The sequence below is a fragment of the Trachinotus anak genome, unplaced genomic scaffold (genome assembly GCF_046630095.1).
Source record: "Trachinotus anak isolate AG129_WGS33_773 ecotype Australia unplaced genomic scaffold, CSIRO_AGI_Tana_v1 ptg000032l, whole genome shotgun sequence".
NCBI lineage: Eukaryota > Metazoa > Chordata > Actinopteri > Carangiformes > Carangidae > Trachinotus > Trachinotus anak.
Genome location: NW_027273883.1, coordinates 14,047,837 through 14,063,375, shown reverse-complemented (window position 1 = coordinate 14,063,375; position 15,539 = coordinate 14,047,837). Strand labels below are relative to the sequence as shown.

At 45.0% G+C, this 15,539-nt stretch overlaps 1 protein-coding gene across 1 annotated transcript; it reads right to left on the bottom strand.

Annotated features, from left to right (window-relative positions):
- Window positions 1-572: 572 nt before the first annotated feature.
- nacad (NAC alpha domain containing) lies at window positions 573-15,192 on the bottom strand. The gene is made up of 10 exons (XM_071469486.1): window positions 14,764-15,192; window positions 11,142-11,428; window positions 3,800-11,051; window positions 3,315-3,563; window positions 2,660-2,751; window positions 2,151-2,219; window positions 1,833-1,979; window positions 1,551-1,685; window positions 1,295-1,417; window positions 573-729 (listed from the first exon to the last, which is right to left on the bottom strand). Exons 1-10 carry the CDS (start codon window positions 14,846-14,848, stop codon window positions 715-717), a joined length of 8,454 nt encoding a protein of 2,817 aa, XP_071325587.1. The 5' UTR covers window positions 14,849-15,192; the 3' UTR covers window positions 573-714.
- Window positions 15,193-15,539: the final 347 nt, after the last annotated feature.

Genomic DNA, 15,539 nt, shown 5'->3' with positions numbered 1-15,539 from the left:
GGGCAGATTGGAGGTTACAGTTAGTCGCTATCAGAAAGTGATAGGACAGGCTAGGGTTAGCTGGTTAGCGTGCTAACTTCAGTAGAGGGAAAGATTTGATAGAGACAAGGGTCAACAGTGGTGTTGCTTTCCACAACTAGAGACAATTCTTAACGAGTAAAGGAATGTAGTTATGCTGAACTTGTAATGTTGCTCCTAGACTGGTAAGGAAACAGCTGTTATTGCTATTGCAGCTATGTAGCAATAGCAAAACGTACAAATAGCTCCTTTAAGGTAAGAGGATTTTAAATGCTTAAGTTTTACATTTACATAAGATGTAATCATTTTCTGAACATTTACTTCTGTCTTTTTGGAACTAGCAGGTCAAGAGAATTTCTGAAATTGTAGGAGAGTGGGGGACTTGCAAAAAAACATGTGGGTGCTGGTTGATAGAGTATAAATAAATGAATAAAAAAATAAAACCCTAAAAAGTTTTAAATCTAGGCCTTGTGAATTTGCAGAAAGTTAAGCCATGTGCTGTTCATACACCTACAGTAACTATCTGCAATCTGTTCAGTCAATCAATCTCAGGGTGCAGTCACAGCCCACATTGGAACAGACTTTATTTGGCAGATATTGGGGATGCAACATACAGTAGCAGCGATACAGAAGAGTCAGTGGCATTTAGGCTTTATAGGCTAGGAGAAGGGGATCAGGATTCGAATTGTCCTCCATTCACATGGTCAGCTCCTACACATAAAAGGAAACAAAAGAGGAAAAGAAAAAAAGAGAAAAAAAAGATTCAAGTGAGAAAATATGAAACTGTGTAAACAATAAATAAAATTCAGATGATTCACATGATGAAATATATACCAGTGTCTTCACTACAACTGAATAAAACATGAGCCAGTCTTGAAGCTATCACATTGCTTAAATAAACACAATTGTCAGGGATACTCACGATGAGAGGCTGTGTTTATACTCAGCTAACTTTTGCCAGCTATCATAATGTTTCCCACCCCTCAAGTAAGAAATCATCAGTCACTTAAACAACTCAAGCAGTTATCTTGGTGTAGGTTGTTGCTGCCACCTAGTGGGCATAACACAGCACTGATGACATACAGAACTATAGAGGTTCCTCAGTTACTGGGGAGGAATTGTACTTGTCATTTGTCCTCTGCTCTTTCTCCTCTACCAGCCCCAAACGCCACCCCACCACCCCCCAGCTGGCTATGACTCATTATTTTGTTCACCAGCTGCCCTCCCTATACCCTCTTCCTCTCCCGCCTCATCCTTCCCCCTCCTTCCTCCTCACCATGATAGCATTCACAATGTCATTCTTGTTGTGTTTCAGCGCACGGACGGCCTTGGCTCGTGACACATTGGCCTGAGCCATCACCAGATCAATGTCTCTCTGCTCAAGACCTCCCTCATCCACCTGATGTAGTGAAAGAAATAAAAAAGTCAGACACAGAGAGACATATAAAGCATAAAGCTACAGCAACAGAATAAAAGATTTTACAGAAAACTGTGCCGATATTAGTATTCAGAAGCAATAGTTTAGACAGTACCTCCTCTTCCTCCTCTTCACTCTCCTCCTTGATTGTGAGGCTGGGTGGGACAGGTGGGGCCAGGGGAGAAGAGGTCACAGGCACCTTGAATTTCTCTGCAGCTGCTTTGTGAGCCTGCTGTGACAGGTCCTCAATCTGAGAGGAGAGGAGAGGAGAGGAGAGATTGGGAGGAAATACCATACATGTACTGAAGAAAAAGAAAGAAAGAAAGAAAGAAAGAAAAAGAAAGAAAGAAAGAAAGGAAAAAGAAAGAAAGAAAGAAACAAACAAACAAAGCCTTACCTTTGCCTCTCCAAATACAATGTAAATGTCTGATGCGGGGCTTTTGAAGACATCAGGTCTGCTGATGACAAACAAGATACTCTTGGACTTCCTAATGGTGATTCTGGTCACACCATGGACCGGCTTTAGACCCAGTTTAGACATGGCCTGCATACACATACAGCAGCAGGGAAAGTGAGAAATAAAACCAAAACAGCACAAATGAAACACCGGTGTTATATATACTTAAACAATAAAGGACCTGTTGCATTCATAATAAGCTTTAATATTATCTTTGACTCTTTTATATATGTATTTTTATACTAGCAGTTGTCTGACCTTGCGAGCCTTCTTCTCACTTCGGCTCTGTTTTGGTCTGTTCAGCCCTTCATCTGCAGAAGAGAGAGACTGAAGGAAAAACTAAATATCAGTTAGTTTACTATAGTGATTAAAGATATTGTCATATTTCCATTTTATTCATTTGCCTTATGTCAGTTTTGCTGAAATCACCAAAAGTAAAGTAAAAGCAAAATGAGTACAATCTTACACCCAGTTAGGTTCTATAAAGAAAGGTTGTGCACACTGTTTTGCTGTTGCCAGGCAATTTAGTTTTTTCTTGCACACACAGGAAGTGATTTTATCATTATAGCAACAGCAGGAACAGGTGCTAATTTCATAAGTTTCATAAGTTTCATCAACTGAAAATTTACATGTTTCAGGCTTTCATTGTGTAAGATCTTGATGATATAAAGTACAAGCTGTCACAGCCTGTCCTATCACTTTCTGTTACAAATTCTAAATAACCTGTTCTCCCCATGTTTCCTACAAGCAGCATGAAAAAGACTCACCTGAGGCTCTGATGGTCTGAGTGGCTCTGCTTCCTCTAGCTCAGGCACTGACCCCTCACTCTCAGACTCATTACAGGAGGCCAATAAGGAGCCTACACAATCACATATTTAACACACATACAAGTACATATAAGTGAAGTGTATCATATCCTTACTGCCATAGAAACTAATCACCATAGTAGTAAGAGTGTTAGTGAGTCTGTCATGAGTGCTATGCTGATGAAGAATGATCATTATGAAATCCAAAAGCTCATCTAATCAACCCCGGGGAATTAAATTAGCCTATGGAAAAAACATTTAATTATATCCTTATACTATGTGATTTACTTCATATGCGATGTGCCTTTGACATCAATAGGGAAAAGCCTAGGGAAAGTGTCATCCATAATTCAAACTGTGAATTATATAATGCTGAGAATTTGTGTCTTTTGTGATGTTATCTGTGAGAAAAACATAGCCACATTGGGACACTCCGTCCTGTATGATAACTTCATATTCAAACACATCTAAATGTAATACAGAGTAACTGTGATTGATGTTGCACAAAGAGAAAGAGAGATAGAAACAGGGCAAAGAAAAGAAGATGGAGTGTACAGCAGAAAGCAAAATAATTTTAGGGTATTTCTTTTTCCCAAAGGAGGCAGAAACAACTCACAGTTATTTTTGAAGGATAAGTCAATCTCTTCGGAAATCTTGTGGCTGTGGTTGATTGGACAGCCTGACTGTCTGTCGGTGATCTGGTGGGCAGAGAAAGGCTGTATCTCTCGTTTATTTGATGGACCAGACTTGTTCTGCAACGATCCATTTCTGTTTCCTGCAACTCCTCTGGGCTGGGATTTGTCACCACATCTAGGCAGTCCACCATCATCTTCACTGTCTGTCTCCTCCTCAGCCAAACTGGGACCTTACATATTGATCATATTTGTATTAGGAACCACACACTTGACTTTTTTTTTTTAACAAACTCTCAAACCAACAGACCAGGGAATGTATTGGTCATTTTTCTTTTTGATAACATTCCCAACTTGCAAAGCACTCTTTCACTGTTGCCAGAACTGACTGTAACAAAAAGGATAAGTAAGTTCTCTGTGTATATTGTGCTGTCATATCAATCTAACTAGACATAATTTCAGCACTCACCTCTGCACCGGTCTTGTGTGCTCCATGTGCGACCCTGCTTGATTTGTTTGTGTAACTGGGTGTTGAGATTAGGCTGAGACTGCGAATGGGACTGAGACTGGGGACAGGGAGTAGCGTCTGGAACACATGCTGAATCTTGAGTCCCTGACTCAGGTGAAGATGATTCCTGGGTAGGCTGGGACAGGCTCAATGGCATGGCAGTGAAAAATGAAGGTGACGAGACACTTGTGGCAGATGGAGCTGATGGAGACAGAACAACGGGAACCTCCTGGATATTGTTGTTAGGAAGAAATTGGGAATCTGGTGCTTGTTGTGTTGTGGGTGTGGTAGAGAAAGTGGTAGGAGTGATGTGGCACTCTGAAGATTGTTGCTGGGCTGAGGGGACAGGTTGAGATTCCTGCACAGGTGTGGAAAGATCATCCTCTGGCTCTTTTGAGGCACAAGGTAGAGGGGAGGAGGAGGAATCAGGAGATGGTGAGGAAGGAAGTGGAGTCAGAGAGCATGATATGGTATCCTGGGTAAGTGTGCTGTGGCCAGTATCAATGTTGTTGTCATTAATGTCCACTGCAATTCCTCTCTGAGTATCAGATAGTGGTCTGTTATCAAGCACTTCCTGTTTCTGTTGTAATTCTTGGTTCAATGCCACCACAGCATTGAGGTTATCTGGGGTATGCATGGTTGAATTGCAGTGTCTGTGGCTAGGACTTTTGACATCAAAACTGGGACTGTTATCCACCTGCATCTTTGAACTAGACTCTGCTTTATCTATCCTAGATGTCCTCTGTTGATAGTCCCTTGATGAAGCTTTGTTGTTTGCCTTTCGACTTGTCTTAGTTTTAGAACTGTCTGCAATCCCCTTTGACCATCCATCTGCTGTGATATTTAATGGATCATCATTCTTTGGATCATCAACAGATTCAGGGCTAGAGTCAGCATGACTGCCTCTCTGGGTTGCCCTGTGTTTGTTCTGCCTCCCTCTCCTCCCTTTCTTAGCAGCAGTTGGTTTATCTGTGCAAAATTCCCCTTTAGGGGTGTGACACACAAAGTGCTCTGGGCTATTCTGTACAGGAGAGGTTTTTCTTTCCTTTTTGTTCTCCTTATCTTTCTCTTCACCTCTCTCTTTTCCTTTCTCTTCCACCTTTTGTTCATCATCTTCTTCCCCTGAGTTACAAACAACACACTGCTGTCCTGTGAAGGTATCCTTAGTCTTTGGTTCATCGACAAGTCTGTCAGTCACATCAACTTCCTTTTGGCCTTCAGTCTGAGGCTTCACACTCTCTGGTTCTGACAGAAAACCAGTATTTTCCACCTTGTCTTTACAAGCTCTTCTTGGTCTGGATTCATTAGATTTACATTTAGGAGTAAAAGAACCAAAGGATCCATGTAGCAAAGAAAATGCTGTATTACTCTCTGGAGTGATTGTCTGAGTATGACATCTTGATTTATCTGGTGAACCGAAATGTTTGTTTGTTGCAACTGGGTCCATGTGAGTGTCAACTAATGGCACTGAGATGCTAAAGGCACCTTCCTTTGAGGATGGTACCTGTGTTGTGTCTGATGTCTGGTTTATGGAGCTGTCCGTTGATTCTTGCTCTTCATCAGCAATTGTGTCAGAAACCTGAGGTGGCATCTCTTCTAATGGAATATTAGACACAGACTCTTTAACACTGACACTCCCACTCTGGGGTCTCACTTCCTCTGATAGAGCATTCAGACTTCCACACATGGCTATTTCCAAAGAGTCAAAGGCAGAGTCATTGTTACTGTTAGAATTCTTCCAAGTGTGTTGTATTTTTGTGTCTATGTTATCTCCATCATTGTCTGGATTTAGATTACTGACATCATCCTCTGGGAATCTGGAGCTTCCATCCTCTCCTCCCCCTGCTTCTGAGATCTCCTCAATGGACTTCCAACAGGCCAAGTTGGACTCAGACGCTCCCTCTTCTACCAATTCTTCATCTGCCATCCGGTCCCTCTTTCCACACAGACTGTTGTTATCTTCCTCATCCAGAACAGAACCGAGATCATTGTCATAATTTTTATACACTTCACTGCTCATGTTGGGAACAACAGCCGTCTGTGTGCTTTGGCCCGTTGTGTCACACATGAGCAGACTATCTGCCTCTAACTCATACCTCTTCCCCAGAGACAGGGAAAGAGACTCTCCTGCTCCCCAGACACCAAACTCAGCCTCTGAACCTAATCCTAGACCTAATCCTAGCCCAACCCTGTCATCACACCACGCCCCAGCCCCGGGACCCATCTCCCTGCTCGTGTCTGTTTCTGAGTTTTCCCTCTTGGGTGAAATGGCAAGGGGGGAGTGTGGAGATCCAACAGCTCCCAGCGCCCCCTCATCAGTACTCAGGGTGTTTTCCCTCAAGTTCTCCTGTGCTGAGTCACTGGGGAAATGTTCAGGGGTCAGGGCCAGATTGTCAGCAAGCTCTGAGATGATCTCTGGAGAGACAGAAACAGGGATGTTACTGGGGTTGGGACTGGGGTCTTTAGGGCAGGAAAGAAGGAGAACACCTTTATTCAAGTCATTGGTGGCAGTGGCATTATTAAGACAGGGACCAGAATCAGTACTTCTAGACTCCAAAATCATGGACTCAGCTGAGGCATTCCCATTCTTTTGGTCAAGCTCAGTGTCAGAATCCCTTTGAATACTGGGCCTACACATGGCCTCAGCCCCTCTGGGCACATCAGATTTATTCGAGAACGACTTTGATAACACTAGTCTAGTTGCTCCAACAGTCCTGTGGCTTTCTGGCTGATAATTACGAGGCTTGATGAGTAATTTGAAAGAGTCCCTTTCCGGTTCTTTGGTGGATTCCTCCTCTGAATAATCATTGCTCTGTTTCAAATCAGTGTCTGTCATCTGGGGATTTACCTCAGCCAGTTCTTCTGGAAGAAGTGAACTGTTTAGATATGTTGTCTCCTCTGTTGAAGGGGCGGAAAGAGGAGTGTGGAACTCATCAGCAGGATCAGGAGGCACATGAATGACAACAGGAGTGGTGAAGGGGTTAACATGAGGGCTGTCTTTAGGTTTCTCAAGAGGGTTGGAAGAACCAGCAATATCTATCATCTCACTCTCACTCCCACTCTTATTTGGGTTGCTGGAGGACTCTGGTTGATAAGAAATAGCTTCTGAGGGAAATGACAGTTTCTGGTGAGCCACTGGTTTGTCTGTGCTCATTTGCATGTGGAAAGGTTTTGCCTGACCTATTCCATTGGTAGATTCTGGTTCAGGGTCTGACTGAGGTTCACAAGTTTTAGGATCATCCAGAAGTTTGGGTTTTATATTGTTATCCAAGGGGTGAATACCAATGGCTTCAGAAAGACAGGGGGGTTTGGGATGATCCACTAGTTTGTCTGTGCTCAGTTGTGTGTGGAAAGGTTTTGTCTGACCTATTCCATCGGTAGATTCTGATACAGGGTCTGACTGGGGTTCACAAGATTTAGGTTCATCAAGAGGTTTGGGTTTTATATTGTTATCCAAGGGGTGGGCCCCAATGACTTCAGAAAGACAGGGGGGTTTGGGATGATCCACTAGTTTGTCTATGCTCAGTTGTGTGTGGAAAGGTTTTGTCTGACCTATTCCATTGGTAGATTCTGATACAGGGTCTGACTGGGGTTCACAAGGTTTAGGTTCATCAAGAGGTTTGGGTTTTATATTGTTATCCAAGGGGTGGGCCCCAATGGCTTCAGAAAGACAGGGGGGTTTGGGATGATCCACTAGTTTGTCTGTGCTCAGTTGTGTGTGGAAATGTTCTGTCTGACCTATTCCACTGGTAGATTCTGGTACAGGGTCTGACTGAGGTTCACAAGGTTTAGGCTCATCAAGAGGTTTGGGTTTTATATTGTTATCCAAAGGGTGGGCACCAATGGCTTCAGAAAGAGAGGGGGGTTTGGGATGATCCACTAGTTTGTCCGTGCTCAGCTGTGTGTGGGAAGGCTCTGTCTGACCTATTCCACTGGTAGATTCTGGTATAGGGTCTGACTGAGGTTTGGGATGATCCACTAGTTTGTCCGTGCTCAGCTGTGTGTGGGAAGGCTCTGTCTGACCTATTCCACTGGTAGATTCTGGTACAGGGTCTGACTGAGGTTTGGGACGATCCACTAGTTTGTCCGTGCTCAGCTGTGTGTGGGAAGGCTCTGTCTGACCTATTCCACTGGTAGATTCTGGTACAGGGTCTGACTGAGGTTTGGGATGATCCACTAGTTTGTCCGTGCTCAGCTGTGTGTGGGAAGGCTCTGTCTGACCTATTCCACTGGTAGATTCTGGTACAGGGTCTGACTGAGGTTTGGGATGATCCACTAGTTTGTCCGTGCTCAGCTGTGTGTGGGAAGGCTCTGTCTGACCTATTCCACTGGTAGATTCTGGTACAGGGTCTGACTGAGGTTTGGGATGATCCACTAGTTTGTCCGTGCTCAGCTGTGTGTGGGAAGGCTCTGCCTGACCTATTCCACTGGTAGATTCTGGTACAGGGTCTGACTGAGGTTTGGGATGATCCACTAGTTTGTCCGTGCTCAGCTGTGTGTGGGAAGGCTCTGTCTGACCTATTCCACTGGTAGATTCTGGTACAGGGTCTGACTGAGGTTTGGGACGATCCACTAGTTTGTCCGTGCTCAGCTGTGTGTGGGAAGGCTCTGTCTGACCTATTCCACTGGTAGATTCTGGTACAGGGTCTGACTGAGGTTTGGGATGATCCACTAGTTTGTCTGTGCTCAGTTGTGTGTGGAAAGGTTTTGTCTGATCTATTCCACTGGTAGATTCTGTTACAGGGTCTGACTGAGGTCTGGGATGATCCACTAGTTTGTCCATGCTCAGCTGTGTGTGGGAAGGTTCTGTCTGACCTATTCCACTGGTAGATTCTGATACAGGGTCTGACTGAGGTTTGGGATGATCCAATAGTTTGTCCATGCTCAGCTGTGTGTGGGAAGGTTCTGTCTGACCTATTCCATTGGTAGATTCTGGTACAGGGTCTGACTGAGGTTCACAAGGTTTAGGTTCATCAAGAGGTTTGGGTTTTATATTGTTATCCATGGGGTGGGCCCCAATGGCTTCAGAAAGAGGGGGGGGGTTGGGATGATCAACTAGTTTGTCTGTGCTCAGTTGTCTGTGCAAAGGTTCAGCTTGGCCTGTTTCCGTGGCAGACCCCTGTTCAGATTCTGTTTGGATGTCAGTCAGATCAAGTGCATCTATTGGTGTGGGTTCTAGTGATTGTGCATGCCTCTCAGTGCTGTATAGACGTTCATCTTCCTCCCCATTGTAGGAGGCAGAATCTAATGAGTCATCTGTATCATCTTGAAAACAGAAGGATTCATCCAACCCTTCATTGATAGATGTGTCTGAAAGAGAATGAAGGAACGATGCTGAGCTGTCCTCATCTGTTGGATCCTCCACTGCTTTGCTATCACACTCCTCTTCATCATCATCTTCCTGCTCTCCTTCTTCCTCCTCTTCTTCCTCTTCCACCACTTTCACCTCCACCTTAGCTTCCTCACCTGCCTCCTCATGCTCGTCACTGTCATCATCTTCATTATTTTCATCATTGTCATCATCATCAGCAGCACCGTTAGCATTGCCATCATCATCATCATCATCATAATCATAATCATAATCATCATCATCATCATCCTCATCATCATCATCGTCATCATCATCTTCAACATCTGCCTCCTCCTCTCCTGCTGCATACGCATCAACATCCTTTCCTTCATTTCTGTCATGAACTTCAATTTCATTGTCTTCCTCTGTAGGGAAGAGGGTGATTTCCATTGAATCAGCCTTAAAAATAAGGCTAGTGTGGAGAGGGAAGGAGATGAGGGAGGCAGGGATCATCCTTTCCTCCTCTGGTATATCATCAGCACAGGCTGTCTGTGAGAGCATGAAAGAACTGGGACCAAGCCTATCAAAGACTCCAGGACAGAAGGCATCCAGCGGGGTAAGAGGTGAGTCAGGGCTGAGGCTAGATGAAGCCATGGTCATATTTTCTGTGTCAGGAGTCAAGGCAGTGGAGGTTAGTTGTGGGTGGTCATCCATCTGTCCGTAGTGTTCTTCTGACATACAAGCCTCCAGTTGCAATTTCAGGCCTGTCTGCATGGGTCTAGAGTACTCTAGTCTCCCTGAACCAGTCTCTTCCAGTGGGCAGAGCGAGCTTTCAGACTCTCCTCCATCCTCCTGGGAGTCACTGCTACGGCTACTACTGCTCCTTAGAGGGGATGTATCCTCAGTCACCCAGCATGGACGACAACTTTCTCGAGAAATCTTGATCTCTTCCCCTTTTACAGCCTCTTCCTCCTCAAGTATCACTGTCCCTGTTATACCTATCCGTGCATTCCTGACAAAATCCTCAGGGCGGTACAGGCAGAAGTCCCCTGCTCTTTCCTCTTCTCGTTCTGATACCACTTGTCCCTTTTCCTCCCCAGCTTCATCTCCAATTTCTGATAAGGAGCTAACAAAGCAAGCAGGAGCCTCCTGTGCTTCTTCTGTAAGGAGCAGATTGGGCGAAGTGGAAGGGGAGGTGGAAGATGTGTAAGAAGAGGTCCAACTGCCTCCTTCTGCTGTGATATAAGAACCAGAGGGAGAGGTGAGAGGCGAACAGAGGTCCTCACTGTCTGAGGGAGAACCGGGGGAGAGTGGGCAGGCTGGAGAGCCAGGATATGAATGATGTTTAAGGTGTGAAGAGCGGGAAGCCATTTTGATTGGGGTGGAAGGGGCGGTATAATACAGGTCAGGGTCAAGAGATGAGGGCACACCCACTCGTAGAGGATCAACAGCATAGGCTGGCTCAGAGAAGGACAAAGCAACTGGACAGGCAAGCTCAGAAAAAGAGAGGGAAGGCACTTCGTTTTCAGAGAGGGTTTGACCCTCTTCCTGGTTGTCTATCAAACTGTCATTGGTTGTGACAGGGTCTGGACAGGATGAGGAAGGGAACGGGGGCTTGTGAAAAAGGGAAGGTAGTGTCACTGGAGGCTGCACAGGGTCTTTTTGCTGGTCCTGCTGTTTTTGAGGGCTTTGGGCTTGGCTTTCCTCTTTGCTGGTTTCCAGCTGGGTCTCCTCTGATTGTGCCTGAGGATCTGAAAGGCTTGGGATACTTGGCAAAGGGATAGCCTGACCACTTAGCTCAACCACGGGTTTCCCTTTCTGGACTTCTGTTGTTTTGAGCAGTGTCTCTTGACCCATCACCACCCTTGTGTCAATGGTTTGTGGCTCTTGGTAGTCACTCTCCACCTCAGAACCAGTCAGGACCTGGGAATAACACATAATACATACATATAAAAGTATGGTAAAATATCTTCTGTAAAATTGCAAATATGCTCATGTACATATAGCACACACCTTGATTCTCTCCATCTTAACAGGGACAAGGCGGCCACATGGTCCGTGACCACCTAACTTTCCAGACAATTTTGGCATGGTGGTGTTGCGATGGTCAGAGCCTTCAGGTTGAGGTCTTGGAGAACCAGAGGAACTAGGTGTTGCATGAAATATGCGTGGTCCAAATGGCGAAGTGCATGCTGGGAGTAGCTTCTGAGGCGTACTGGGAGAAGGGCTAGAACCACAATCACTAGGGGAGGAGCCACTGTCACTAGGGGTGGAGTCAGTAGATGGGTGTCTGGTCATGTCTGAAAAACAGAGAAAGCAATGTCAAACGACAGTTTGAATAGAGAGAGATTAGTTGCCTAGAAATCTTGAAATATGGGATAAAAATGGTAAATTTTAACGAAAGTGAGAATTTAACAAAAAAGTGATCATTCAATAGTCTGATTTATCTCTATATGATAATCTATTATTGATGTGGAAGGCTACACCTCCTTTAATCTACAATAAAAGACTTTTTTCTCCTTCATTTGAACTTTATTTTTCTATTCCCAGAGAGCTACAAAAGATATAACGAGAATGCCAGTCAGTGAATTATAAATACATATCTCATCTCAGGATGTCACTCCAACACTGTAAATGGAAAGGAAAACAATCACCAAGACTGCAAACAAGACTATTAGCTAGCTGTTTTGGATTTTTTTTTTTTTTACTGAATAATCCTGCCTGTAGTGGTCCACTATGGGGAGGACTCAAAATAATGCAGAGGAAAACAATGCCTCTCTACATATGCTCCCACTTTCTTTACCTCTCAGAGTTTCACAATTGCACAATTAGCCAGAGGCAAAAGGAACTCTTATTGAATTACAGTGTTCTCTGTCCTCTTGTCCCTCTAGATCCCCCTATCATTTTCATATCAGTCATCAGGAATGGGGATGTCACTGACATAAAATGACAGGATGAATGAATGAAATTGGGTCAGGGGTGCATTGAGGAAGTCTCATGTATGAGCAATGAAGGGAAAGAAGATGGAGAGAGAAGATGGGATAAAAGACTGTATTCTTCATTAGTTCCAGTTCCACTGATTATCTTTAATGATTTTGTTATGTCGGATTGATTACCATAACACAACCGTATACATTCACTGAAATAGCCCTAGATGATGTGACGTGTGACGTGAGCCTGTTTCTCTATAGCACTCGAGGAGAGAACAGGGAATTTGCTCTCTTAACTGGGCCATTACCACGGTCACTTCAAGCCACATGCTGATTGGCCATTATAACACACAAGTGGCTCAGCTTGATGCCAGCCACAAACACACACATCCTCACACACACATCCAAACATTTGCTCTGCCAGGAACCTAGATATCACTTACTGATTCACTCTCTGTTTTGCAGCCACTCTTTTGTCTCAATTCTTCAGAATTTCTCTAAACCTTTCCTTATCTAATCCTCTCCCGGTCCTGCTTAAAACATGAATATATATAGCTGCCACTCCATTGGTTCACTTTTATCAGTGACTCTTTGCTTCCTTCTCTCGCCTCCGTGTTCTATTTTTCTCTGCAAATAGTGTTACTCGTTTGCTTCTCCTCCCTCGCTGTTCTCCTGTCCTGCCAGTGGTGATGGCGGATGCAAGCATCAGCACTTAGCAGCCCTGCCTGATCACTGCCCCAAGAACAAGCTCTAGGTGTGTTTGTGTGTGTGTGCTGAGTCATGCCTCGGAGATTAAAACCTGCCACTAATCAGAAAGATGCTCATTTAAGCATGCACAAAAGCCAACTTCTGTACCTTCCAATGGTTTCAGGGCCTAATAAAAAGGTACAGCTTATACATACAGAAACACATTTAGAAATGCTGTATCTTCTTCCCTCATATGCTATCAACTGGAATCAAATGAAAGAACTGCATTATGTGGGAACTGCAGTTTTGGTTTCTAAATAAGCCAGTGAAATCTATTATGTGTATTAGCATACAGTTACTGTCAGCCTCTGGCTCTTAGCTGCAGACTCAGTGCAGCAAATACGGGCGTCAGCCTCTCTTCCCCTCCCTAGCCTAGCTTTGGAGTCTCCTCTTGGGGGAACGCAGTGAAACGGAGTGCTAGGCTTACCCGTACGAGGAGTAGGCCGCAGCAAGCTGAGCAGACTGGAGCTGCGTCACAGAGGCTGCAGCGCTGTCAGCCCCAACGGGGAGCCTCTATTTCAGCTACTGCTAGGATTGAACCATGAAAAAGAGACACCCAAAAAGTCTCAATCTGCTTCCCTGTCTTTCTCCATCTCCATCTCTCATATTATTAGTCACACTCATTTCTCTAACCTGTCCTTTTTCATCACCGATGTGCCAGAATGCCAGCTGTATCCAGAGCATCCGACAATTCTCTCTCCTCCCTCCTCTGCCAAGATTCAGGCCAGGAGAGCTTAAAATAATTTCAAGCCTAAGAACAGATCAGGGCAATGATGAAGTTAAAGCTGTAATGTAGCTAACCACCACTGTAAATTACTTCAAGCAGAAAGGAGGCAGCTTTGGCACTACTAGGTTATCCATCATCACTGTCTGTATGTTTACGATAGTAAACTCAATGCAGTATTCACAAGACTTATCCAATGAGGTCACTTCACTCTGACCATTATTTCCTGACTAATAAGGGACATGAATAAAATAATTCATAAAATCTAATTAAGGGGGCATTAATAAAATCTTTACCCTCACAATCTCTTATCTCCCAGCTTAACCTCCTCACATGGCACATTGATCATTTTTGCATAATTAGCCTTCTTATTTCATGATTTCACAACTTCAGATAAATTGTAGGGACATTAGCAATTAGTGAAAATATTTTAACAGTTGGAAATATAAACGACAGAAGCTCTGTGCAGTTGTGTTTGTGTGTTCTTACAGAGTGCTCTGCCCTGCTGCTGTGTCATGTTCCTGCTGAGGCTGGGGGGAAGGGAGGAGACACTCTACGTTGTCCTTACAGCTTGTAAAACTGATAGAGAGATGTGGATGTGGGTGCGGATGGGGCGGCACTGTGGCTGAAGATAGGCCAACAGGAGGAGGGAAAGGGGTGAGGAGGCCAGGGTTAGGGTGGGGGAAGATAGTTCTGGGATTCTGATGACAATGGGGGCTAGCTGCAGTTTGCACAAAGGTTTTGGAAGTCAGTGGTGCATTTTAGATGAGAGATTGCTTGTTATTTGGGATTTTAGTATTGAGAAGTGCATAGGGGTAGGGTGGGAGTTGACAGCTTTGGGATGGAGGATAGGGGGGGGGGGCAGCTAATAGCCAGGAGCTGGAGGGGGGAAACAACATGCAGCTGAATCACAGCTTACTCATTGCACATGTCAACAGATATATAGAAATGACCCAGGTTAAAACTGACTGTTGTCCACATGGCAGTTTAAAGCAGATTGTGTTTATCTAACAGACTCTTACACTCTCACTGGCCCAGAGGTCACTGTATATGTGCTATGCTTTCTGTCCTGTTAACTCTCCCCTCCTGCCCCAAACAATTTGACACAGTCTATTTGCTCTATATTATCTTTAGTCTCTCTTCCCAATTATGCCCTGGTTTCTGTCTTCCATCATATCAATCTGCTTATTTACCTCGTTCCCCCTTCTCCATCCCCAACCCCCAAAGGTCCTACCTGGTCCAGGGAGCCCTGTCTCCTCAGCTCCCTGCTCTGGATGCTTGTCGGCGGGGACAGATCTGTGAGTGCTCTCCCCCGGCATGCTTCTCGCTGGCTCTCTTTGGCTCTGACGCAACAATAAACCATACAGCCGGAACAGACAAGGTGAACAGGGAGAGGGAGTGAGAGTGAGAGAGTGAGAGGGAGAAAGCAGAAGAAGGGAAGAGGGGGCGGGGGGGGGGGGGGGGGGGGCTGAATGCTCAGCGACCCAACACTCTGATTTTCCCTGCAGCACGTGTCTGTCTATGTGTGTGTGTGTTTGTGTGTGTGAGGCAGAATGAGACAGACAGAGAGAGAAAGATGGAGAGTGAGAGATGGGAGTATGCTGGTCTCTCTCCCTCTCTCTGTGGTGCAGCACAGTGATGCTGCTGTTGTGGGCGTGTGTTTTAGAGCCTCATGATCCAGTTCATCTGAATATGTGTGTCTGTGTGTCTTTGTGTGTGTGTGTGTGTGTGTGTGTGTGTAAAATCTGAGAGGGAGCTGCAGTATTCTCTCTTGATGCCCAATTCCTGCTTCCCCTCCCTCCTCCTTCCTCCCTCCCTCCTGTGTCTCTCCCTCTTTTCTGCCCCACCTCCTTCTTTCCTAGCCAGGCAATGACTGGATCTTGGGAGATGATGTCAGCAGATTTCCATTGCTCCCTCAGTGCTGCCCTCAACTTTGAAGGAAAGTACAGGTACTGCAAAAACAAGGGGAGGGTGGAGAAATGAAGAAGAGGGGGCTGTTTCAAGTAAAAC